Below are 26,053 nucleotides of genomic sequence, written 5' to 3'. Positions count from 1 at the left end.
TGATGAGATAATACATTTTACATTATCAAACATCATTAAGATGTAAGTAAAATCTCCCATGACTCATACATCAGTGCAGGGCTTATGTCATCATTCCCTCACCAGCTACTGTGTACAGCAGCGTCCCTTCTTTAGGATTAAAAACACAACCTATTGTACATCATGAACTATAAACATGATAATTAATGCAATTTATTGTATAAAACAAAGTCAAATCTTATTTTTAAAAAAAAGCAACATTTTTATGTTAGCTTATGTCATTCTTTTTCATCGTACACTCATCAAGCACCAAATTAATTGACAGATTTCAGCTCAAACCACACAGGCACGTAACTACACACATTCATTAATCAGGGGAAGTGTTTTTTGCTGAGACTCGAGTGTTGCAGGTATGGTCCAGATTTACAATGACTCATCATAATGAGTGTGATAGCAGTGACAGTTAAGTGAGGTCTGAGATCAGATAAACACTTTGTCAGGCAGACCGAGAAGCAGGGAAACGGACTAACAAGAGGAAAATCCTGCTGTCAGAGTTTGCCAATGAAGTGAAAGGATAGGTTCACATTTTGGTTCAAGTTTATCTTCACACAACACTAGCATGACTGAAAGTGTTGTTGGTCCCTGTAAATCATTCCTGCTCCAAACTGGCTGCTAAAAGATCTATTCCTTAGGTGATGATTAACGAAATGGTTAGTGTGTTTTTTATAGTTTTTTTTTCTTCTTTTTGGCCCAGTGAAAGAATAAATGGAAATACCACACTAGTTTTTTTTTAGCTTGAAACCAAAACGGAGCAGCTTTTTCAATGCTGGTTGTCTAAATAAAAAGAAAACGAGAAAAGCAAAGTGAAGTAAGTGAAGTGTTGCAAATCCCTTTTTGTCATTATCCCATTTTTTTTCATTCAGAGGAATGAAAAAAACAACAACCCAGTATTAAATCGAAATATAGATTGAAAGTTTGTTTTTTTTAAATTTAAGTCAGTGTGTATCTTCCAAATTACATTCCTTTAAATTGAAAAGCCCCTTTTTGTGTTTCCTTGCTGAGCTGCAGAAACACTATTTTGTACAAAAATACTGTAATTTGGAAGATACGTAACTACAGTAACTGACTGTTACGCCTCATACTAGTTTTGGCTCAATTTCGAGAGCATCTGTCCACCAATAGAGGGCTGTAGATTGTGTGTCCCCCCCCCATCATCAAACAATATCTATATATCTTTACAATATTTGTTCTTCTCCACACTCACAATAAACAATTATTGCTATAAGAAGTAAAAACATTAGAATCTTTCCTTCATTTTTTCATCCTGCACACAGTCCTTTTATGTTAATGTTTAGGGGAAAACACATTAAGAGTTGCCACCTTGTTCATATTTTCTTTTTGTGATCACATTTTTTGCCCACACTGTTGATATTGTAAGAATTTTTCGACCTTTAAGAATATCTGAATGAATAACAGTAAGCCAGTTGGTGTATTCTAAACAAGGCATTCATTAAAAAAGGCACTTGTGGTGTTTGTCATGACAAGCTGACCCAAATAGGAGAAATGTGTCCTGACTACTTTGCTCCACCTGCTGGAAGTATTGTCCCACTGTATCCAGTTTTTATTTTTTTTATTTTATGATGACCTCATGATTCAGTTCATGTAATCATTTGTAGTCTGTAATTCAGTAACTTTTAGTCAAAGGAAATAAAGTAAAACACAATTATACATAGATTAATGTATGTAAACTTCCATTTAATTTCATTACATATCTATACCTACCTATAATAGCAATTATTTTTTTCTCCCTTTGGACATTGATAGGAGTTGTGAGTGTTATCAAACAATCATCATTTTTTTTAGACAGTTGTAGTGGTTAGAGTGTTGCGCGCCCTTTAAACTCCTACTCCTGCTCCTTCTTGAGGACCCAGACCTCGTTCCTGCGGTTGATGAGTTTGAAGGGACTGTCATACCCGGCTGAGTAGAACGGCTTGTCAACGTATTGGACGCCGTCCCTCTGCAGGCTCTCCATAAGTTTCAGAAGCTCTTCACGGTTCATATTTTCATTGGAAAAACCACCGAATGTCCTGGGAGGAGGAACAAGAGGAGGATCTAACATTGAGTTCTGCATATCTGAGATTTAAATATCAAAGACTTTCATTTTGGGTTTCATTTTGATACTTTCACACACTGAAATCTTGAATTAGCCATTAAATGTATAATTCTGAGGTTGTACTGTACCTGACATAAGCTGTAAACTCTTTCCTGTGCTCCACAATCACCTCGGGGTCGCTGGGCTCCGGGGGACTGTCCTGATGCTCCTCTGGGATGAAGAAGGACACAGTGAACTGAGATTCACACGCGGGGCCGGCTCCAGGGTCCACGCGGCACGTCACAGGAGCCGTCATCTCCACTTTCACCTCTGAGGAACAAGGAATATAACTACTAGATTAAGAAAATAAATATAAAACACACACACAAGCAGCACATGTCTGACTGGTGTAAAACAGAAAAACGGGAAATCAATTCAGGAATAAATGTAAATATGAGAAAAAAAATATGTAAGATATTACATTTTCTAAACTAACTCTCAGTTGCCAGCTGGTGCATTCAAACTTCTGTAAATATTCTCATAAATAATGCTGGTGTAAACTGCTGAGTAAGACAAAGGCAGCGGTGCTGTTCCAAACTGCTGAGCAAGAACTAAAGTGCATTTATTCATCGACTCTTTAGTTGTCTTCGTGCCAAAGATATCCATAACTTCATTCTAAAAAACATTATTAACTTGACTAATTGTGTTTGATGAAGTTTAATTTTATTTAGTTTAATATACGGCTTTATATGAAAAGTTTGTTTTACAACACCACACGATAAGAGCCTCAAACCATTTCAACACCTCTCTGACAAAATAAACTAAAGTTATATTTAACCTTTTCTTCCTGCTTTTCACCGTACATAAATCCACGTGGCATTTTAAGAACACAACTGCTGAAACTTACTCTTGTTGTTTTTGCCTTGAATGTAGTTGAAGAGTTTGCGGAAGCCAGTGTTCATGGCTGCATCCCACTGCATTCCACTCAGAGAGACGCTAACCCAGTTAGTGGCATGGTAGGTGCGAATCTCATAGTCTTGTCCCTGCAGAACACACATTCACACACACACTCATAAATTAATCTGTAATTATTTTTTTCAATTCACCATTCAATCAATACAATGTCAGAAACTAGTAGAAATGCTACTCCTCCCACATACTTTTATCTACAGATGTTAATCTAACTTTACACCATTTACAAAACCTTTAGCTATTGGGAAAATGTAATGGGATATTTACCTTTTTGAAATATTTTACAGTTTTTGTTATCACTGTTTAAGTTTAGTATTTTATTCAGGCTTTTTCTGTGCCTATATAAGAGTGTTCAATGTGCAACTTCAACTTTTTGTGGAGTTTGTTCTTCCAATTTTCTTTGACTTACTGTACTATGACTACTATCACTTTTTTCAACATACTCTATGACTTTTTGCATCATACTATACTATGACTTTTTCAACAAACTGTACTTTGACTTTTTTCGACATACAACCCTTGGACTTTTTAATGTCTTTTTCCGACGTACTATACTATGAGCATTTAATCACTTTTTTCAACATACTATAGTATGACTTTTTCAACATACTATACTATGGCTTTTTTATCACTTTTATCAGACATACTACTATGACTTTTTCAACCAACTATACTATGGCTTTTTTTATCACTTTTGCTAGGGCTTTTTTCGACATAGCGTACTATGGCTTTCTCATTACTTTTTCGACGTACTATATTATGACTTTTTCATCACTTCTTATCCGACATACTATACAATGGCATTTTTATCAGTTTTTTTTCAACAAACATTAAGGGTGGTAGAGTGATAGTCCCATCGTCACAAGGATGGTTGATCAAGATGTCAAAGTAACTATATCTATAAAATGACTTTTGTCGACATACTATACTATGGCATTTTTATCATTTTTTTTGCACATACTATACTATGACATTTTCATCACACTGTGACTTTTTTTAAATCACTTTTTCAACATACTTAACTAGGACCATTTCGACACACTATACTATGACTTTTTTCATAACTTTTTTGACATACTATATTTATCACTTTTTTCCGACATACTATACAACGGCTTTTTAATCACTTTTACTATTTATTTTTTTTCTACATATAAGACTGGGTGGCTTGGGGCTGGGAGGTAGAATGGTAGCCCTATAGTCACAATGATGGTGGATCAATTTCAGGTTTATTTGTTACATGTCAAAGTGTCCCTAACTGTGTCTATAATATGACATTTTTGACATACTACACTATGAATTTTTTACTACTTTTTTTGACATACTGTACCCTACTATGACTTTTTTATCACTTTTTCCGCCATACTATGACTTTTCGACATACTATACTATTGCTGTTTTATCACTTTTTTTGACATACTATACTATGAGTTTTTTTCCACTTTTCCCAACATACTATCATATGACTTTTTTTATCACTTTTTTCATCATACTATACTATGACATGTTTTTAATTACTTTTTCCGACATCCTATAGCATGGCTTTTTCATCACATTTTTCAACATACTATACTATGACATTTTTTTATAACTTTTTTTTCGATATACTACTATTCTATGACTTTTTTATCACTTTTTTACGACATACTATGACTTTTTCGACATACTATACTATTGCTTTTGTTAGTTTTTTGGGGCATTTTTAGGCCTTTATTTTACAGGACCGCTGAAGACGTGAAAGGGAACGACATGCATGAAAGGACCGCAGATCGGAGTCGAGCCTGAGGAGTAGACTTCTATATATGGGTGCCCGCTCTACCAACTGAGCTACTCTGGCACTCTACTATTCCTTTTTAATCAGTTTTATTAGGGCTTTTTCTACATGTACCACCGGGTGGCTTGTGGCGGGGAGGTAGAATATTAGTACCATATTCATAAGGTTGGTGGATCATTTCCAGACTTATCTGAAATATGTTGAAGTGTCCATAACATGACAGATTCAACATACTATACTATTGCCGTTTTATCACTTTTTCCCAACATACTATTCTATGATTTTTCTTAATATACTATACTATGGCTTTTTTATCACTTTTTCCCAACATCCTGTACTTTGACTTTTTTATCACTTTTTTTACATACTATACTATGAATTTTTTGACATACTGTACTATGACTTTTTAATCACTTTTTTTTTACATACTATAGTATAATGTTTTCGGATATACTATACTATAGGTTTTTCTAACACTTTTTCAACATACTATACTACGAGTTTTTCGTCATACTATAATATTGCTTTTTTGTCACTTTTTTTTCCGACAAACTATACTACGGCTTTATAATCACTTTTACTAGGTTTTTTTCTACATATAAGACTGGGTGCCTTGTGGCTGGGCGGTAGAACGATAGCCCGATAGTCAAAAGGACGGTGGATCAAGATTTATCTCGTCTGTTACTGCCATACAATAATATGGCTTTTTTATCACTTTTTTTTTTACATACTATACTATGACGTTTTTGACATATTATACTATGGATTTTTTATCACTTTTTTTTTGACATACTATACTATGACTTTTTGACATACTACTGCTGTTTCATCACTTTTTTACTGACATGCTATCCTACGGCTTTTAATCCCGTTTTTCTACATTTAACACTAGGTGGCTTGTGGCTGGGAGGTAGAATGCTACTCCCATAGTGACAATGATGGTGGATACAATTCTACGCTTATCTGACGATTGAAGCGTCCGCAACTTTTTCTATAATATGACCTTTTCAACATATACCATGGCTTTATATCATTTTTTTGGAATTACTACACTATGACTTTATTATCACCTTTTTCCGTACGCTATACTACGACTTTTTCATCACTTTTTTCAACATACTATACTATGACATTTATCTTTTATTATCACCCTTTTGGACATACTATACTACACTATACTATGGCTTTTTTCCACATGTTAAACTGAGTTGTTTGTGGCTGGGCGGTAGACTGTTAGTCACATGGCTCTAAGGTTTGGGGATCTATCCCAGACTTCTTCAGTGACATATCAAAGTGTCCCTATATATATGCTATACTATGAGTGTTTTTTCAACATACCATACTATGGCTTTTTTAATACTTTTTTTCCACATACTATGAGTTTTTTTTGTTATACTATACAATAACTTTTTATCATTTTTTCCCCAAAATTTTTATCATTTTCTGGACACACAATAATATACTATAACATACTTTATTACTTTTTTCCAAAAACTATAGTATGACTTATGAGTATGGCTTAGTGGTTAGAACTGCTCCAACAACCAACAAGTGGGTACTACAGACTTCTTGTTCAATCCGCAGTCCGGGCTGGGCCATTTTGTGTGGAGTTGTTCTTCCAGACATACTATACTTTGACTTTTTCAACGTACTATACAATAACTTTTTGAAATACTATAGCCTACTATGACATTTCTTCAAAATGTTTGACATTTTATACTTGTTTTGACATACTATACAATGATTTTTTTGTATCACTTTTTGACACAATATAGTTAGACTTTTTCAACATTCTATATGACTTTGTCACTTACTTCAACATTCTATACTACGCCTTTTTTATAACAATAATAATTAATATAGACACTCAAAGCACTTCAGGGGGGAGGACTACTGCAACATTAACAACGTGTAGCACCCACCACACATCAGCTTAGTAGAGAGGGGTATTTTTATTGGTGGAGAAAACCAGAGCACCCAGAGAAAATCCACCAAGACACAAGGGGAACATGCAAACTTTACACAGCAAGGCCCAGGACGACATGGGTTCAAACCTGGTACCTTCTTGCTGCGAGGCCACAATGCTAACCATTGGGCCACAGTGCTGCTTTACCATTATATTCAACATACTATACTGTCAAAACGTTCAGCTCAATTCAGACTCAAGCACTTCCAATCATAACATTCATAAAATTCATAACATTCATAATTTCCAAAATATTCAACATTTAGCGGGCCTTTTCGCCCCATTAAAGCGGATAGACTAAATGTTCAAAGTTGACACATTTTTGTACATTTTCAACTGCTAGCTCCTCATTCATACAGTCACCGAGAAACTCCATTCAAACTTTAAAATGTTCCACATCTTTCATACATTCAGGGTTGGTGTTCAACTTTCAAATTCCATTAGTACTTTTAAAATATTCAGACTTCTTTAAGACTTGGAAAAAATGTCTTTCTGACATTTTTACATTGGTGTGTATGGGATGGAATGCGTCGACTGGGAGGGCAGGGCCCAACTGACAGAGTGGAAAAAGGCAGAAGCAAAATTCCATCCACAGTGTTAACTCTTGATAAATTACTTCTACATCAAAATGTAGGACAATTTTTATCTTAGGAAGGCAATCTGACTTTTATAGGAGGCACAGTAAACTTCCAAGTGAAGCCATGCCCACCAACTGCCGCACTACCTTCATTAAATCATACCAGAAATACCACATAAATCCCAGCTAGGAGCAGGACTATCCTGCACCAGAGCCTTGTTTCTGTGAGAACTCTGAGACAGAAGTCGTCAAGGCAACCTTTAATCGCAGTTGGTCATGTGATCTGATCCCTGACATGTTGAGCTGTTGCTGTGAAGTTCGTGTGCCTCGTCTCTGTGAGAACTGCTGCTGGTGTTGAGGCCTGAAGTCAGTTATCAGAGTCAGTCAGTTGGTCAGCTAGTCCTTCATGACATCTTGTTAGCTTACAAATAACACCTGTTCTCCTTGTTCCTCCCCTCTTCCTCTCTTCTTTCTCTACTCCTCTCATTCTTTTCTCTTCTTCCTATCTTCCTCTCTTCTTGTGTGTCTGTCAGTTGGTGTGTGTGTGTAACTCCACCCATCCTTTCTTCCTATTCCTTCCTAATATATATATATATATATATATATATATATATATATATATATATATATATATATATATATATATATATATATATATATGTATAATCCACATCTTTCAAACATTATTGGTGTTATTCAACTTTTCAATGACTAAACCCATTTCCACTTTTTCAACTAAATACAATGAAAATGTGCAACATCTTTCAAACCTTTGGGGTATTATTCAACTTTTCAAAGAAATTCATACTAATTAAAACGCATTCACACTTTTTGATCTATTCTCCCTGCTTCATCTTCTTCTTACACAAATCAAGTCAGCAATCCAGTGTGTCAGCCTTTGAACATATAGCCTTCACACCGCAATTTCTAGTTTATATTAAGAATACTCTCTAGTGTAACATAATCCAACAATTTATTTACTACATTACAATTATTTACATCATAGGGATTGACAGCAAACTTTTTAAGAATAGAAAAAGAGAAATTTGCAGTATTTAATAAACACACAGTCCAGACAATATGATGCACAATCACAAAGAGGTGACAGAACAACTTCCAAACGTTGAACACACACACACACACACACACACACGCACACACTTATTGGTGTAGTAGCATCACAGGTGACATCTGCAAATGTCTTGTTTTGTTCGACCAAAAGATAATCAATTTAAAATAAATATATTCTTTATATCATTAAATTATATAAAGAATTGCAAATTGATTTTCAGAACTAATTAACTTCCTGTTGAGCAAAACGGAAAACCTTTCTAAATTGTCAACGTAACATTTCAGCACTAACTTAACTCACATCTCTTGTCATCATGGAAGTGTGCTAAACAATCAACGACCAAACGTTTACTTTTGTACAATGCAATCTATGAAATACACACCTTTTTCTCCTCTGCTGTGTATTTAGGATTCTGCAGTCCTGTTGAGAACAGAGCTTGCCCCACGGTTTTCAGCATGACTGGTGTGAAGGTGGTCAAAACTGTCTGTTTAATAAATAAAATCGTCAATAACAAAACATAACCAATAACTAAATATCGCCAAACTCAGACGTTTCCAAACCACTGCAATGCGTGTATGTATCGTAAAGCATTATAAAACGTTATAGTGGTGTACCAATATAACCTATTACACAAAGTCACGGGACAAGTTATGTATTCAAACACAAAATTAGCTTATGAAACAGCTGTGGAAATACATTTTAAGTTAATTCAGATTCGGATAGTAGGCTAATTCTTCACTGCCTAACGCTTTTGTTAAAGCAATGCTACATCATCTTGTAAGGTGAAAAAAATAATAAATGAAGACAGGAGGATCATGGACATTACCTGAAAGTCACGCGTTTTATAACTACGGTGTGTGGAACGCGTTTGTTTTCGTAATAGAAGTGTCTTATATGACTTCCTGTTACATAAAGCTGAACTCTGATTGGCTGAGTGAGGGTAACTTCAAAATAAGAGTCCCGATCCGTAATGTCAACACCACTGAGTAAATAATTTGGGCGTAGTCTGGGTGTGTTTGAGCTGCCCGACATTCATGCTACAAAATGATGCAAGAACTGGGGCAACATGATAGCAGTTACAAGTCCAATTATAAGCAAAATCTCTAATGTCGGTTAAATCAGGGGATCAGGGATTCTTTGCTCTTTTTGCTGCTTCCAATGAGAATACAGCACTTCCCAACTTGAACACTTTGGTCTTCATTTAAATATATATGAATATATTTCTGAGACCTACAGTATATTATCATCTAACCTTGTGGCCTTGTGTCAAAATTAGTTCTAACTTCTTTATTATTTAAGATTGTAAAATACTAACATTTTAGTAAATAAAGTTGTTTAATGGTAACCGGGGCCTTCAAACATCTTCACCCAGCCTTGATTATCATCACCCAGCATGTAGTATAAATCAAATGTTACCACACAATTAAAAGGTATTTCTGGGAAAAACATCTCCCATTTATTTACTACATTGCAATTATTTACATCATAGGGATTGACAGCAAACTTTTCAAGAAAAGAAAAAGGGAAATTTGCAGTATTTAATAAAACACACAGTCCAGGCGATATGATGCACAATCACAAAGAGGTGAGTAAAAACAACCTAAAACCTAAAACAGAACAACTTCCAAACGTTGAACACACTCACACGTACACACACACATGATTCGTTACGAATGGGGAAAAAGCTGCTACATCTGTACATTTGGAACTGATTTAAATGTTGAAGTGATGGTGAGGATAAGTCAGAACATGAGTTGTACATAGTGTTTAAGTAGTATTTAGGATTAAGCTACAGTTTTTGCCTGTTGATGTGAGAGACTGGGCACACAGATCCTGGTCTCTATGAAAGATGAGCAGCTGTGCAGTAAAACACTATGTTAAAGAAGAATTCGGGTCAATTCCAACATGTGGCTCTGTTGTTTGTAAATTTGAAGTGCTGTCAGTAGAAAGAAAAATGAAAACAATCGGTGCTGCCTACACCATGTTATCCTCCTGCCAGAGTTAGCGCCCAACAGGCTTCAACAGAGCAAGTTTTAAATGTGTTTTTAGACTCTAAACATGCTCAAAATGTCAGTAAAGATGCTTACCCATGTGAAGTGATTTCTTCTCCTGAGTGAACACAGTGAATCTGACTGCTGTAGATGTGACAGAAATGCAAGAACGTTGTGCTAATTTACCTCTGTTTAGTTCCTGTGTTGATACTGCAAGGAGTGCTTCGGGACCGTCTACAAACTACAACACAGAAAAGAAATACAAACAGATTTTCAAAAATAAGCATATGCTTATTTTTTTTAAAGTAAGTGCTGTAGTACAACTAATAGGAGACAAGTTATAATTGAGGTAAGTTTGCAAACACTACTTTTTTTAATCATTAAATTGATAGCCTACATATTTTAGTTTTATCTCTTTTCTGTGTTGTAGTTTGTAGACGGTCCCTGAGCTCTCTAACTGCCTCTCAAAACTGTAACTAAACAGAGCTCAATTAGCACAACTTCCATGCATTGCTTTCACATCTACAACAGTCAAATTCCCTGTGTTCCCTCGGAAGGAATCACTGCACATGGGTAGGCACTTGTAATGACATTTTGAAGATGTTTAGAGGCTAAAAACACGTTTTTCCCAATAAAGCCTGTTCGGTGCTAACAGTAGCAGGAGGATAACACGGTGTAGGCAGCAGTGATTGTTTTAGTTTTTCTCTGTGACAGCACTCAAAATTTAAAAAAAAAAACATAGCTACATGCTGAAATATACCGGAATTCTCCTTTAACAATGGATACATAGTTTAACATTTGTAACTCTGTCTAGAACTCGCACACACACACACCCCAACACACACACACACACACACACACTCAAGGAACTTAAAAAACCTGATGTACAGGGACATGCAAGCCAATGAAGAGACAATTCAGCAGCTTTTTGTCTCCAATTTGTCCAATGAGGCGAGTCATATTCATTACAATTTGCAGAGCTAAGGACAGTGAAAAAGGCAGAAAGACAAAGTGGTTTGTCAAATGTCTGTTGCTTACATAAAGTCCAAATGTCACCGTTGGAAAAAGCAGCAAAAAATCCTCACATGAGCTCCAGAACCCCAGTTACAACCTGGTAATAATTTCTCTAAGCCACATAATATAGAGGAACAAGAGGGTCTTGACAAACAGTTTATTAATTGATATTTAACTGGACAACAAAAACAGGGATTTATAAAAGCTTGATATATGTATTGGTTGATTTAATAAGTAGTATTTTTTGAATCCCTCTTTTACTGTCAAAATAAATATTAATTAAGGCATTGTAGGATAACCTTTTCTAAGGCTCTATATCCTCCACAAGTTAGTGCATTCTTTGTCTAGGTTGTAGCTGGTGATGCTCTGGGGCTACGGGAGCGTTTCAGGGCTGGTAATACTGGCGGACGAAGGACAAAACTTCATCTTTGGACAGTTTCCCAGGGTCCATCCGTGTCTGCGAATCATGAACGATCACCCCGTCCACCCAGGCCCAGAACAGCCGCTCAGAGTGGCAAACACTGAGGACAAAGACAAAGAAAGCATACTGTTTATTCTTAAGATCATCAAGGCTGCTATTACATATAAAGTGTTTCTATCACCCCACTACATGACAAAAAATATCTCATATAAACTTAATAAATCATTAATGAATACAAAATGGGAAGAAAGACGCTACTTACTGGAAGGGGGCAGCAGCGTTGGCTGGCATTGCATATGTGGAGTCCTTGGTAGTCTTATTATAGAAGAACTTCATCTTAGAGTTTTTGCTGTATGCCATTGTCCATGGTTCTGAGGGACAGAGGTGGAGGAGACAGATATTTTGCACATTTTTAATTGAAATATAACTTATTTAAGTATGTTGCTCACAGGATTGTTGAGGCTTTGAAATAGTTAAAACAAATTAAAGTTGCAAGAGTTTTAAAGGGCCACCTCTTGACAATGAGCTGCAGCCCAAGGAAATAAACGTACCATTGACAGTCTTAATGATGTAAAGGCCGGTGGGAAGGAAGTGTCGGTCATCTCTGCCGGTGTAGGACAGACGTGGGACTCCTCCTGAACTCTTCGTCACCTTCATCTCCAGTCTGGATGGGAAAAGAAAAACAGTAGAAAATCCTCAACATTTAGTAAATGAATCATGGCCGCATACATTTTGGATCATCTTGCCTAGTGGACAGCCGTCTTGTCATACCTGACAAAGATTTTCTCCATTTCCTCCAGCCTGTAAACCTCTTTCACTCTGTTTGGGGAAAACACAGATGATACATGTCAGATTCCAACCAGACATGTTTTAGGACTAATAATAATTTGTGTCTGATGTTGGATTTTTTACAAAAAAAGTCCAGTTATAACTTCGTAAAATTATATCCATTCCAAATGAATGTGTATTGGAGGCTTCCATTTCCACATCAAATCTTATTAAACCTGCATATTGGACCATGTTTGGCCTCCAAAACGGTTGTAATGTCACAAAAACAGACTCATATGCAAGATTTGTATTTCTTGAGTACTGTCAAAAGCGTTTTTCTTGTAATGCCATATGAACTTGCTGACCATGTTGGATTTACTGGCTCAGTAAATGTGACATGGTGTTTAAGATCTACTTGTAAGCTTTGTGTTCAGATTTCCCTGACATTTACCATTGTTTTTTATTATGGTATCAGTATTATAGAACTCAGTCAGTTTTCCGCTACTGTCCACTCTTCAGGTGCTTCCAGTGGGAATAAGATCCCTGAAAATAACTTACAAAGCAGCATTCATAAGGTTGAATTCATTTAAATGAATACCTGATGGGGTTCATGTCTGGGCGACTGGGTTTGGCCACTGCCTTCACAAACTTCTCAGCCATCTGGATCCTGGATATACATTATTTAGTTAACTACTGAAAAACTGGTATGAAGAAACATTGTACTGCAATACAGGTAAATTTTTTTATAAGAAGTTATTTATTTATACGTTACAGAGAGACGAGAATTGTAATTTTTCACATCATTTTGAGGATCCCAAAGTATTCGTGAATAAAGGCTTTCCTACCGTTGGTTGAAGTGTTGATCTCTTACATCAGTGCCGTTTAGTATTAGTGCATCCATTACGTGAACAGCGTTGATTCTGCGCTGAGCTTTACCCTGAGGACCAAATTAACTGTGTTTATTCTGTACATGTAAAACCATTACCACGAGAAGCAAACAACTAGATTGTTTGGATGTAATTGTTACTTTTTCAGAGAAGAGGGATACTAATGAAACAGAGCTTTACAACCTTTGAGACCTGAAGCCTCGTTTATGAGAAAATGATCAAGAAAGCATGATGCACCAAAAAGTACACATCTTCTCATGAGAACAATTGTTATTTTAGCATAAACAAAAATGAAGCAAAGCTGAAAGAGTTAAGGATCCTGGCTCCCAATTTCCATCTGTTTACAGTCCCTCCTCTCACCTCGCCCTTCAGCTCTTGGACGATCTCCACACTTAGAAGTGTATCTCTTGGCAGCTCTAGCTTGAAATTCTCCAGTTTCCTCCAGCGCACAGGCATCTTCCCATCCCATGTATAAATCTGAGACTTCTACATAAGACAAGGGGAAAGGGAAAGAACAGTTAAAGAGATGAAAACAGGTTTAATCATAGGCTACCATGCTTTAAAAAAAGCAGTAAAGCCCTTCTAGTCACCACCATCCCTATGAATAAAAACATTAGGGGTGAATAGATTGCCCTGTCAGCTCTGCATTTTAACCTTTTCCAGAAGAAAAGTAAACATCTTACACAGCAAATAGCTGAATCTGACGATACTGGCCTGGCTGTCCCATTAATGCATACAGTATGGGAGCGGCTATCTGATATCAAATATGGGAAACCGTTAAAAAAAACGAATTATATCTACTGGGTACAAAAAAGGATTGTATAAGTTGTGTGAAAAATACATGGCTCTTAAGACTCACCCCCATCGCTAGAAGGAAGATCTGCTCTCCACCTCCCACAATGCACCTATGGTCCAGAATATGACGCATCTTCTCAAGTGTAGTTGAGTTAAGAGGAGTGATCTTACACTGAAACGGCTCCACATCCGAGTTCTGAGGAGCAACAGATAGAGACAGAGAGAAAGACAGATATGGAGACCCATTTAACATGTCAGACCAGCGGATTTAAGTGATAGGCTAACTAAATATATAACATTTGTTTTAAAATTGGATCTTGGACGACAAAAGTATCAACCTCCGGGAAATATTGTTTAGGATTTACCTTATTAAGTGCACAATATGCATATTCTTTTTTATTATTTTACTTTTATTATTAACAAATGGTATTCTTTGACAGCACACATTTATCTGCAATTATAATATTTTCCACTGGGGATCAATAAACAGTATAAATTATTATTAAATTATTTGCAGAAGGTTATTTATTAAATCCCAGATTTATTAACGGACCTTAATCAGTTCGTAGAATTTGGATTTTGGGTCTGAGGGAGCAGGAGTGACTCTGGCCTTGTCTGGAACCTGGAAATGGACATGGAATGTATTTAGAATTGGAACAACATAATACAACTGCATTAAGTTTTATATATATATAACAGTTTCTCCACTCACCCCCCACAGTTTCAGACACTCCTTCCTAATGTCTGCTTGCCTCGGCTCTGATAGGGTCCTAGAGAAACAAACATCACATTCAGTTGCATACATAAACACCCTCACATATACAGTAGCTATACTGCAACAGAGATAAATGTACCTAGACAAGTACAAGACAGGCTACTCACTGGTCTACGACATAGGCGTGGATCTTAGCCAAGGCCTTGATCTGGACTACGCAGAGGCTGCAATGAGAGTTAATTAAATTTCTCTCAGTAACTCGGTTTGAACTGAATAGATTAAAGGCCTTTGTGAATATTGTGTGTCTCTACCTCTCATTGGAGTTGACCATAAACTGGTAGAAGTCTGTGTCTTCCTTGATGATGCTCAGGGGAACCACTTCATTAACATCGGTGTCTGTGTTCCTCAGCTGGTTCAGTTTCAGGTTGATTCTGAACATGTATTCCCTGACGGCATCTGAACCGGGCTTGAGACCACGACACACTATGTACCTGCGGGTGCCAATGAGCCAGAAGGGTTTAGCAGAAGCAAGAAGTGTCTCTTCTTAGTCTAAAAGAAAAACTGCATTTATAGCAATGAGACTATCCCATGTCCTCCAATTGAGAGGTTGCACAGTCATGTCTAACTTGTCTAAACCTAATTGTAATTTTGAGTACAGTTACTATGGTCACTTTTTACGTCCCTTCACACAGGAGGTAACGAATCCAAATATGAGAGCAAACATATGTTTCTTCCAGGTAACTGAGAGCTACGACTCACAGATTATTACTGAACTTTAAAAGTGGAATCAATATCTGTCATTCCAGTATTTAATACATAGTTTGTTTGTTTTGTCTGCATAGCCACATTATGTGTGAAGAACCCCACTACGGTTAAATGAACCTGTGGAAAAAGGGAAAAAGAAAATAAGAGGGAATGTCTAACATGGGATCCATTATTATGTTGAAGATGCTCTATATGTGTTTTTTCCCCATCAGCAATCAATATTAAAATAAAACCTGCTGTGTGTGGACACCATGCCACTGTGGCACTAGATCTGTTCATGACCTATTACCTGTTTCAGGCTTTGGTTTGTTTTCAACTGGCTAAAGGTTATACAAAAAAAATCCAATATTTGTTTTAAAAATGTGCCAGTTTTCCAAAGTTTAAAAAGATATAACAAACCACCCTGAAGAAATGAATTTATATCAGGGAGCAAGCACATACGTATATTATATATAATAATCACCTAAAATAAAATAATAACCCTGCATAAGTATCAAACTTCACACAAATCTTCTTGCACATGGAGTACATTTCCACACAGACGCAGCCCCACCTCTCAGAGTTGGCAGGCCTGCTGGTGACAGGTTTGAAGAGACAGATCCTGTCGAAGCAGTGATAGAGCAAGTAGACCAAACCCACACTGAAGGGAGTGAAGAGGTCAAAAGTCTTACAGACAAAGTGACCACCTGGAGATGACAAAGAGTGCCACTATCATCTAATTTGCACAGAACACAACACAAAATTCATGGTAATGTAGCCCCATACCTGTCCTGAGTGTAGAGATGGCAGTGAGGAACTGACAGAGCAGCAGCTGTTTGCTCAGGATCTCCTGGATGTTTTCCTGGCCTTCCACAGAAAAACCCTACGCAAGACAGTCATCAGACCAAAAGTAATCGGTAAACAAAATGGGAAATTCTCACTTCAGCCAAAAAATAGCAGGAATCTGTGACCTCATCTTCTGTTTGATATGTACATTTTAAAGGCTTTGATTTAAAAATACAATGCATGAATGAAATAGTCTCACCCCATCTGCCATGAGGAAGTGTAGCCCTCTTCTCTCTGTACTCTCCAGGACAAAGTTTCGGAAGGCAGTAATGTTTTCTGGCCGAGTGATGTCTCCGTCCCCGTCCACCCCTCCCTCACCTGGGACATACATAGGTCAAGCTTCACTGAATCATTCATCATCTGAGACGTGACCAGTTTCTGTTCTCCCCCCGAGCATGACGTGTGCGTACCATAGTAAGGCTCAAACAGCTCACTCGGCGCTGAATAGAAATCTTCCAGTTTGAAGTCACAGGGTCCTTTTAGCGTCATGCCAAAGCCCTTTGCATGCCAACGCCTCCTCCACAGAATATACTCTGAAAAGCCTCCGGGCCCAGCACAGACGTCACCGAAGTACAGAAGCTCGCCTTCGCGGTCCTTTGTCAGAGGTTTCTACATAATGAGAGAGGTTTGTCTCGCCATCTGTTTATATGGGCCTCTGTGTGTTCACTGCAACACATATCAGCTGTTACTTTGACCAACTCACCCCTTGTGAATCCTTTGGGTTGGTGAACATTTGGTCGAAGCAATAGTCAATGTTGGACATTTTCATAGCTGCTCTAAAGACAGAAAGAACATAACTTGTCACCGCCTTTAAAGGGTTGGCACACTACAGAGTAATCTTTATTCCATGTTAAAACTCACTGGGATATTTTTATCAGATTTTTATTTTCACATAACTTCAACACAAATGATTTATAAAATGTGTACACACACACACACCAATTTTACATCTCCTATCATTCAAAAAGCAGCCCTTAATTGGTAGATTTTTTTTTTTTTACGTGCAAAAGAAATTAAATAAAAAAAAATGTAAAGAAGCCAATCAGTTACACAATATTATCTACAAGGATTATTCAAACGTGTCCCTTTTGGTCTATTTAAAGACTGACCTGTTGAGGAAGATACCTCCTCTAATCATTTCATAAGGGTTGGAGCGGGTTCGTGCTCTCCTCATCTCCTCGCCCTCCAGGTTATCAAATACTGACTGAAAATCATACAGACACAGTGGTTAAACAACTCAGGAATAATACAACATTAAGATTGGTTTCCATCCAGTGTAGAAGGTTATTCAAAGAGCTTTATACAGAGAAAAGTCTATTGATATCCTCATTTCTCACAATACAGTGCATTATCTGAGCAATACAAATATTTAACGCAACCATCACATGGAACATTAACACTGGATCCAGCAGAGCTTCACTGGGCTTGTGAGCCTAAAACTGGCCATGGTCTTGATGCAGGGTTAATACCTTCTAGCTTATTCACCCTGCTCTTTTTTGAGTATAAGATATGTACTGCTGAAGTACTGCTGAACATAGATTGTGTTATTTATGTTCATGTATGAAATAGAAATGGAATATAAATGAAACAGAAGTTTTAACTCACCTTACACCTTAAAAGAGTGTGCAGGAGATCTTCAGTGCAAAACTCTGTCTCATCCTCAATCTTTAGTTTTCTCTGTAAGCAGTGAAAAACTAAATGTATACATTTGAGGTGAAAGAGTGTGCCTGAGTGAACATTGTGTATGATATATATATATATACACTCACTTATATATAGGCCTGAGTAACCATTGTGTACTATATATATATATATATATATATATATATATATATATATATATATATATATATATATATATATATATATATATATATATATATATATATATATATATATATATATATATATATATATATATATATATATATATATATTTAGTACAGAATGGTTACTCAGGCCTATATATAAGTGAGTGTCTTTGAGTGTCTGTTTGTATTTACCACTCCCAGTTTCATCCAGTCCCTTAGTTCATCTGCATCTGGGTTCTCTGTGGTGCATTCTGGGAACCAGTCGACCTTCTCTGTGGCACTGGGCTGGAGGGACATATAAAAAAGAAACAGAGATGGGAAACCGATCATGGTGATGTGATGTAAACATAATTTACTTGTTCTCAAGAGTAAAAAAAAAAGAAAAAAACACAATTCATTGTTTAATTATAGACTATTAACACAATTTACCCAAAAAACATTACATAGTATTTATTTACTGCTGTGTACCTCTGGTTCATCTCGCCAGTCAACATTGAGCTCCCCCTGAAAGCCCTGCAGGGTGAGACCCAGACCCCTTCTGCCTCGCTGAGTAGAGGCCTCCACAATCTCTTTGCGTCCCTGGCCAAACTTCCCAAGACCCTCACCCTCACGGAAACCCATCTTGGCCTAAAGGTGTAAGAGGTAGGAGAGAATGAGGAGTTAAGAAAATGATGACAGTGATGTAAAACTCAGATTCTTCTAAATATTTTGCTAAATAAACTACAAATGTCCTAATCTATCTAAGAAGTGTGTATGTATAATCCAAAATTCTGCAACACAGACTCTGAGACAGTGTTAGTGCAGGTTTTGGTACTTTACCATGAGTTTTTGGGACACACTGTTGTACATAGAGAAGTTGCCAGAGACATTTGAGGGGTCAGTGTCTTGGTCATCAAAGGATGATATGGAGGGCATGGAGAATCCCGGTCGGTGATCCTCCTGGTCACTGAGGGAATCATTTTGGCTCGAGTCTAGACGGGAAACAGAAACAAACATGTGCAAACTGTTTCATGACTATTTAGAATATTTTCGGTATGTATATTTGGATACTTTGTTCTTTTATTTGAGTAAGATTTCAAATGCATTGCATAAACAGTATGTGAGTACTTCATCCACCACTGTAAAAACCTAGCTTGGAGTAGTACATCATTTATTAAAGACAGTGGCTTTCAAAAGTAACTATGGCATGTAAAATATAGACTCCTATCTTAAATGATGGCAGACATTGTTTGGAGGGGGAAATTCTATCTATTTACCCTGTCTGGATAATTGTGACTCTTCATCTGAGCTGCTGTCATCACGAGGCTTCTTTGTCTCCAGCCCTGATGCGGGCACTGATTCAGCTCTTCTCTTCATCCTGGCTGAAACCCAGCACAGAGGACAATATAATTAGAATAAGATACTGTCTGATGGATGAGGTGCAACAGCACACAGAGAATATAGGAGAAGACTAAGGGCTGTGACAGGAATACTCATCCACGGATTAAGGTAATTTTAAACTAAAAGAACAGAGAATTAGAATCTTAATGTATTGTACATGTTGTCAAGAAAGCTTAAACGGCCAGCTAAACCCCAACTGCAAGTATGACAATGATGCATGTATGAGAGGCAGCCAAAGAATTGTGACAGAATACTGAAGCTTCACCAATTTGTGCTATTAATCTAACTGATTAATCAACACAGCATGCATACAATGCTTATAAAGAAAAAAAATACCATAGCATTTGCTGACTACAGCCTCTTTTTGATTATAGTTTCTTATTTTTCTTGGTTTTTATTATTGTATTAAACATGTTTTTCAAACATTTTCAAGATATCGCCTTAAGCTGATATATTTTGGCATTTGACATTTGGTTTGACCTTCACAAAATAAACAAATGAAAAAGGAAAATAACTTAGTTGCAGCTGTAATGACTGCCTGCTGCATGGTTAGAAATACATATACAATGAATTACATATTTTCTTACATATGCATGCTCAACATATTTCAATAATAAATGTATGAAGTCCTTTCAACAGTGACCACTACAACAGTGATACCTCATCTGGCCACCCAAATTCTGCTTTGTTTGGTCCAATTTATGCAAAGTATAAAAAGATGCAAACATTCTTAGTTATTTGCTGTTTTCTGTGGTTCAACAAAAAGAAATTTCAGGAAAGTAAGAAGTTCCCAAGCAGGCACAATAAAAACATGTGTTTTTAAGTGTTGAGGGACTGTATTTCTGTCTCGGTAATAGATGTAACGTAAGTAAAGGCAGCACTGTCATCAAACATAGATACAGGCTTCATAAAATCGATCACTGAAACAGCTTGCTTGGTTATCTTGGTCCATCTAACTTTAACCCCAGTTAGCCCCTCTTGTGTATTAAAATTACATTTACTAAGGGCGTAAACTGTGGCTAGTAAACATCACATATAACAGAAGCGAAGTCTTGAATTTGACTCGGACCAACTGCAACGAAACAATTTCCCTGAGGGGATCAATAAAGTATTCTGATCCTCCCCGTTGTCAGAACTTGACAATTATATAACGTTGAAATCGGAGAATAAATGTTCTGCAAATATGAACAGTTACCTCTGTGGTTGTGTTGTAGTTAGCAGCAGTCAGCTATCAAAGTTTGGTATAGGCAACCCATGCCACTCAGCAAGATATATTATTGCACACAATAGCACAGAGCTAAATTAAACGGACTTGTCTTGTTAGTGTCAATGTGGGTGTTTTCGGTGTTTTTCAGTGAAACGAAACTGCGCAGCTGTAACGTTAGCAGCTTTAGCTGTTGACGTTAGCTAGCTAGCTCTCCAAATTAGCCAGCTAGTTTTTACCAGCTCAGAAGAAGAACTTCACTCTTCTGTGGCGACACAGCAGCGACAAAACGTAAATTCCGCATATGTTTCGAGCTTTCCCAGTTGGAGTTTTATTTGCATTGAAACTTTTGTTATAAATACTGTTTTTTGAAGTTTACATTAGCCCGCGTTCTGTCTCTACAGATTTCAGGGGTCCTTCCTTTTCTGACGACACGCAGTAATGATGCGCCTTACGTGAGGACTGTCTATGCAAGTGCCTGTGTGTTTTGTTGTTATTATGTTAGTTTTATTTGTTGTATACATTTAATTGGTGAGACCTGCTTTAATTACGTTGAGTCATTTTTGATTATATATTATATAATATATTATATACAAAGGGTAATTCCTGGGTTGTTGATGACATTTTGAAATTATAGATAGAAACATGTAACTTAATTGTTTACCTTGATGACATGACAAAGATTTTGCATCTACTATAAAAACCTATAACAATGGGTCTCCACTGCAGCTGGTTTGTCACAGGCTGGGACTCCAGTTGCTTCTCTCTGTGAGTAGTTTTATCGGCATTTCTTTTATCAAAATTACTTGATTACGATTCATTGTCAAATTACTGTTTTCTGTCTATATTTTTCTAATCTGCAGTCCCAAGAAAGTTCAAAATATAATAACAACCCGCCTGAAAACTAAGGAATAAACATGCCTGTAAGTTATCAGCTAACTTGGCCTGAATAAATAGCCCAACATATATGAAAGTGAATTCAATTTTTCTTAGCAAATTTTTTATTTATTTATTAGTGTCCAAGAATATCAAAGAATATCAAGTGTGTGTGTGTGTGTGTGTGTGTGTGTGTGTGTGTTTGTGTGATAAAGTGATTAGATTTTTTCCCTTTAATCAGTCTTGCAAGTCTGTTGCATTGGGCTAATCCGTTCCTGGCATGTTAAGGGATCCTCAGCTGTCCTTCAAAATAATCATTAGGCTATTTCCAGTGGTACTTTACAATGGTTTATGAAAATAGGCCTCTGTGCTTTCCTGTGAGAAAAAAGTCATGCAGAAACATGTCTTTTCGGCTCCAGACTGTCTGCACATTGTGCGAAAAATCATTTTTCTCTCACAGGCTAAATGAGTCCTCCTGTTCACTGTATTTTCAAAATGTCAGCACTGAGTCAGGTACAGTATATATTGTTTGGTTATTAAGTGTTAAGTAAATGCTTTTCCTTTTACGATGCAGCTTAAAGCAAACAAATAATTTCATTGCATGCCTTAATTAAGGAGTCTGTGAAATCCTTCTTATAAGATACAGTGTCAATACCCTGTTTTGTGACATGTTTACTGAAGAAAGCACTCAAATAGGTTAATTCTTTGACACATTTTAGAATATTCAACAAATGTTTTTGTAATCCATGTTAGAAGATAGGCCTGACCTCTTCAGGATACTGGCCATGGCTTCACTCACACGTTTTTGTGTGTGTTTATTTAATTACAAATTTTGCTTGCAAAGCACACACCTATTCATTCTGCTTCACCTTTTCAGAAAGTGATTGATTGATTTTTTGTTCTTTACAATATACTTTTGCCAAACATTTGTTTTAATCAACCTACTTGATGTTTCTTGATGCATTTTTTTTAAATTCAGCTTCTTTGTTAAAAAATCTTGCTCTATGGAAGACAATATAGGTAAATTGTAAGGACTAAATGGCTTTAAATGTGTTAGCCCAGATAAAAAGTTGAAGTGATGACATTTCTACAATGTTTCCCTGCTTTTTATCCAATGCACGCTTGGCTGCAGCCCCCCCAGCCATGACCCTGAGGAGGAATGATAGGGATGAAATGAATGAGTGAGGGGATTACACGTGGACCAAACATGTTTTGTTATGTCTGTAAACATCTGGACTGCTTCCACTGTAATGCAATTTGCCTTTTAATTGTACCTAATTGTTAAACTGCTTCTTAGTAACCCCAGTGGACGTCATGGCAGTGTTGCTTTGTCATGGGTTGATTAGGTTTAGTGCTCCTTCCCTACATAATTGGTGGCCAATGGACTTAGAACTTCTCCCAGGTATAATCCATTGCAACTCCAGTTCCTCTGCTAATCCTCCACTGACACAAATGCACATACACACGAAGACACACACAAACACAGTCCAAACACCATGTGACCAGTTTATCCAATAAAGCCAAGACTTTATATGCTACCTGTAGGGACCGGTGTCCCTTAAGGGAGATCATCACAGTGCAGGTGTGTGTCAGTGCAAGTAAGGGAGTAAGGGAGTAAAGAGTGTGTCTTTGCAGGGAAGCGCCATTGCCTTAGCCTGGTGGAGAAGACTGAGACCAGAGAGACACAGAGGGAGGCCCTCTGTGTGATAACGTTGCCTAGCAGACAGTCCTAAGAGCTGGAAGAGTCTTGTGTGGTCTCATCTGTGAAACACCGGAGAGAACAACAACAATGTTTTTTCGCATCCCTCGATTGACCCCTGGATACATAAGATACCTCCAGGTGCGTAAGATACTTTAGGGCAATTTTACACTTAAAATAGATTATTAGTATTCTCATACATGGGGGGACATCTGCAGTGATGTAACAGTGGAGGACATTCCATTAGAGTTTCTAATAAGAAACGACTTTTGAGATCTAGAGCCTTGGCCCTGCACATTTCCCTTTCATTAAATAGTTGGCCTTGCATTGGGGCAAACAGAGCCTTTGTGTGTAGATTTTAAACAAAAATAACTTTCTCTCAATGCTGCTTTTGGTTTGCTTTAAATATATTAAATGTTTGAGCTGAACCATCTTATTGATACCTGAAGAAAAGGTCAACATAAATAGAAATTAGGTTTTTATTGAATCAGAATCAGCTTTATTTGCTAGGTATGAGGACACATACAAGGAATCTTTTGAATTTTTGCACTCATCACTGTACACAAAATGCCTATTTTTGTGTGTGTCATGGCAGGATTTAAAATAGATGATTTCAGCAACTTGTCTTTTAAATGGATTTAAATCAGGTGTACCTAGCTCCCCATGGTCAGGTAAATGCCTTGTAATTGGATCTCCAGAGGAATGGCATGAGCTCCATGTTCCTAATCACCTTGCTGGGTATTTCAGAGACCAGCAACTATGGTTTCCTGAACCTACAGTGTGGCTTATGTTTGTTTTAAAAATGGACAGTTTCAAACCTCATTATCTATTTCTCAGCTAATCAGAGTTCATTTTAGACTATTCTCACTTGATGAAATAGCATTACTGTATTGTACTTGCTGTGCACTTTTGTGACTGAGAAAATACAATTCTGTTGCTGTCCTGTGAAGATATACTGTATATAAAAACTTTTCATCAAGTATGAAAAAAATCCACATTTTTCAGATAATCCATTGACTTTTGAAATTGGGTATTTAGCCCTAAAAAGTTAAGAATTTTCTTAATCTGTCAAACTTATATCTTACTTTAAGACACAACATGCAATGACTGTATTAGGTTAAATGTGTATTGAAACTTGACAAAATGGAGGCTGTAGTGTGGCTCTTCCCTTATGGTAAGGCCATTGCTGGGATGAAGCAAGTGCGTGACCAGATTCACTTGTTTAAGGACTCTACTGCGGCCAGGACCAGGAGGAACGCTGCTGGCACACTGCTTTGTTAATCATCGTCCCTGGTGATGATTGTGCCTTGTGGTTGTCGTGGCTACATGGGTGGTGACTCGTACTCTTTCTTTCAGACTCAAGCAGCCCAGAATGTGCTGCAGAGCCGGGAAGGCCTTGTGATGCCGCGTATTGCCATCTTGCTGGGTTTCATGGGGATCGGCATGTCCGGTTACAGCTCCCGCCAACTCACACTGAACTGCAAGCCGTCGGGTCACCTCTTTAGATGAACCGTATGAACTACAGGGGGCATACCCATCCACACACACACACACACACACACACACACACACACACACACACACACGCACACACACAAACTCCTTTACTTTAAGTTAAAGTTTGACATTTTGGGAAATATGCCTCTTCAGACTGCTTGTTGAGCAGAGGAGACTTTGGAGACTACTCTGTGGTTAATAAATGAAATAACAGAACAGAAAGTTGTTGTTTGAACACTAGGGTTAGGGTTGTACAGAATAAACAAAAAAGACATATCATTGTAATTATTAGTGTTGGAGGAGCTGGTAGATGGATTTTTATTACTATTTGACAGAGAAGGACTAGCCGTCTCCCTGCATGTTAAGCTAAGCAAATCGGCTGCTGGCCTGCAGCATAAAGCATATTTCCTAAAATGCATATTCATTTAACAACAACATTTTTTTTTGTCTCTTTTTCTCTACATCATTACTAATAATCCCCTCTGCGTGGTTCTAGTTCAGTGTCATTCTTGTTCTGGATTTTGTCATGATTTTGTTGTGTTTGAGATTTTAAGATTGTTGCCTTGAGGCTCCGTTTGTGCAGTAAAAAGTACAAATTATTTCTTGTGACAGAAAGGCCTCTTTTGATGTTTCTGATGACCTTGGTTGATTTTATACGTGAACCACAATCCCGCCCCATGTCCCGCGCCTTCTCATGGGAGTGTTCATTTAGAATTTACTTTTTAATTTATTTTCATTTTCTTTTATTAGGGGTCTTTAAAGCGCTGAGCCCAAAGAAATCTCTTCCAAAATCTTCACTCTTTTAATCACCATTACTTTTTCTTCTGCCATTTTTGCAATTTTCATAATGTCATTCCCAGGTACCCCTTCTTTCAAACAGACAGCCAGTATTGTGAAGTCTTGAAATGTTTGCACTCTTTGGAATTTTCTGGAAGACATCACATCAGAGGCAGCTTCAACTCAGAGAATCAAC

At 37.2% G+C, this 26,053-nt stretch overlaps 2 protein-coding genes across 5 annotated transcripts; both read right to left on the bottom strand.

Moving 5' to 3' along the window:
* Positions 1-572: 572 nt before the first annotated feature.
* Positions 573-9,347, bottom strand: hebp2 (heme binding protein 2). 2 transcript variants are annotated; one of them, XM_034900284.1, is made up of 7 exons: positions 9,259-9,344; positions 8,815-8,916; positions 2,979-3,114; positions 2,221-2,401; positions 1,401-2,066; positions 1,064-1,359; positions 573-1,032 (listed from the first exon to the last, which is right to left on the bottom strand). In XM_034900284.1, the coding sequence occupies exons 2-5, from the start codon at positions 8,887-8,889 to the stop codon at positions 1,883-1,885; spliced, it is 576 nt and encodes a 191-aa protein (XP_034756175.1). In that variant the 5' UTR covers positions 8,890-8,916; positions 9,259-9,344; the 3' UTR covers positions 573-1,032; positions 1,064-1,359; positions 1,401-1,882. The 2 variants fall into 2 exon arrangements, with proteins under 2 accessions (XP_034756175.1, XP_034756174.1); XM_034900283.1 differs by having other exon boundaries at positions 573-1,359; positions 8,815-8,912; positions 9,259-9,347.
* A 2,014-nt stretch (positions 9,348-11,361) lies between these two features.
* Positions 11,362-21,484, bottom strand: cmtr1 (cap methyltransferase 1). Of its 3 annotated transcripts, XM_034900269.1 has the most exons (25): positions 21,248-21,484; positions 21,000-21,066; positions 19,681-19,785; positions 19,244-19,395; positions 18,893-19,051; positions 18,617-18,709; positions 18,219-18,290; positions 17,723-17,817; positions 17,317-17,389; positions 17,024-17,222; positions 16,813-16,931; positions 16,554-16,650; positions 16,342-16,474; positions 15,335-15,514; positions 15,191-15,247; positions 15,021-15,078; positions 14,862-14,930; positions 14,373-14,504; positions 13,874-13,999; positions 13,472-13,563; positions 13,225-13,293; positions 12,630-12,677; positions 12,410-12,522; positions 12,121-12,229; positions 11,362-11,958 (listed from the first exon to the last, which is right to left on the bottom strand). In XM_034900269.1, exons 3-25 carry the CDS (start codon positions 19,778-19,780, stop codon positions 11,823-11,825), a joined length of 2,481 nt encoding a protein of 826 aa, XP_034756160.1. In that variant the 5' UTR covers positions 19,781-19,785; positions 21,000-21,066; positions 21,248-21,484; the 3' UTR covers positions 11,362-11,822. The 3 variants fall into 3 exon arrangements, with proteins under 3 accessions (XP_034756160.1, XP_034756159.1, XP_034756162.1); XM_034900268.1 differs by having other exon boundaries at positions 21,000-21,484; XM_034900271.1 differs by lacking the exon at positions 21,000-21,066.
* Positions 21,485-26,053: the final 4,569 nt, after the last annotated feature.

This window comes from Etheostoma cragini, chromosome 18 (assembly GCF_013103735.1).
Source record: "Etheostoma cragini isolate CJK2018 chromosome 18, CSU_Ecrag_1.0, whole genome shotgun sequence".
NCBI lineage: Eukaryota > Metazoa > Chordata > Actinopteri > Perciformes > Percidae > Etheostoma > Etheostoma cragini.
The sequence above is the reverse complement of the archived record's forward strand: the minus strand, read 5'-3'. Positions and strand labels throughout refer to the sequence as shown.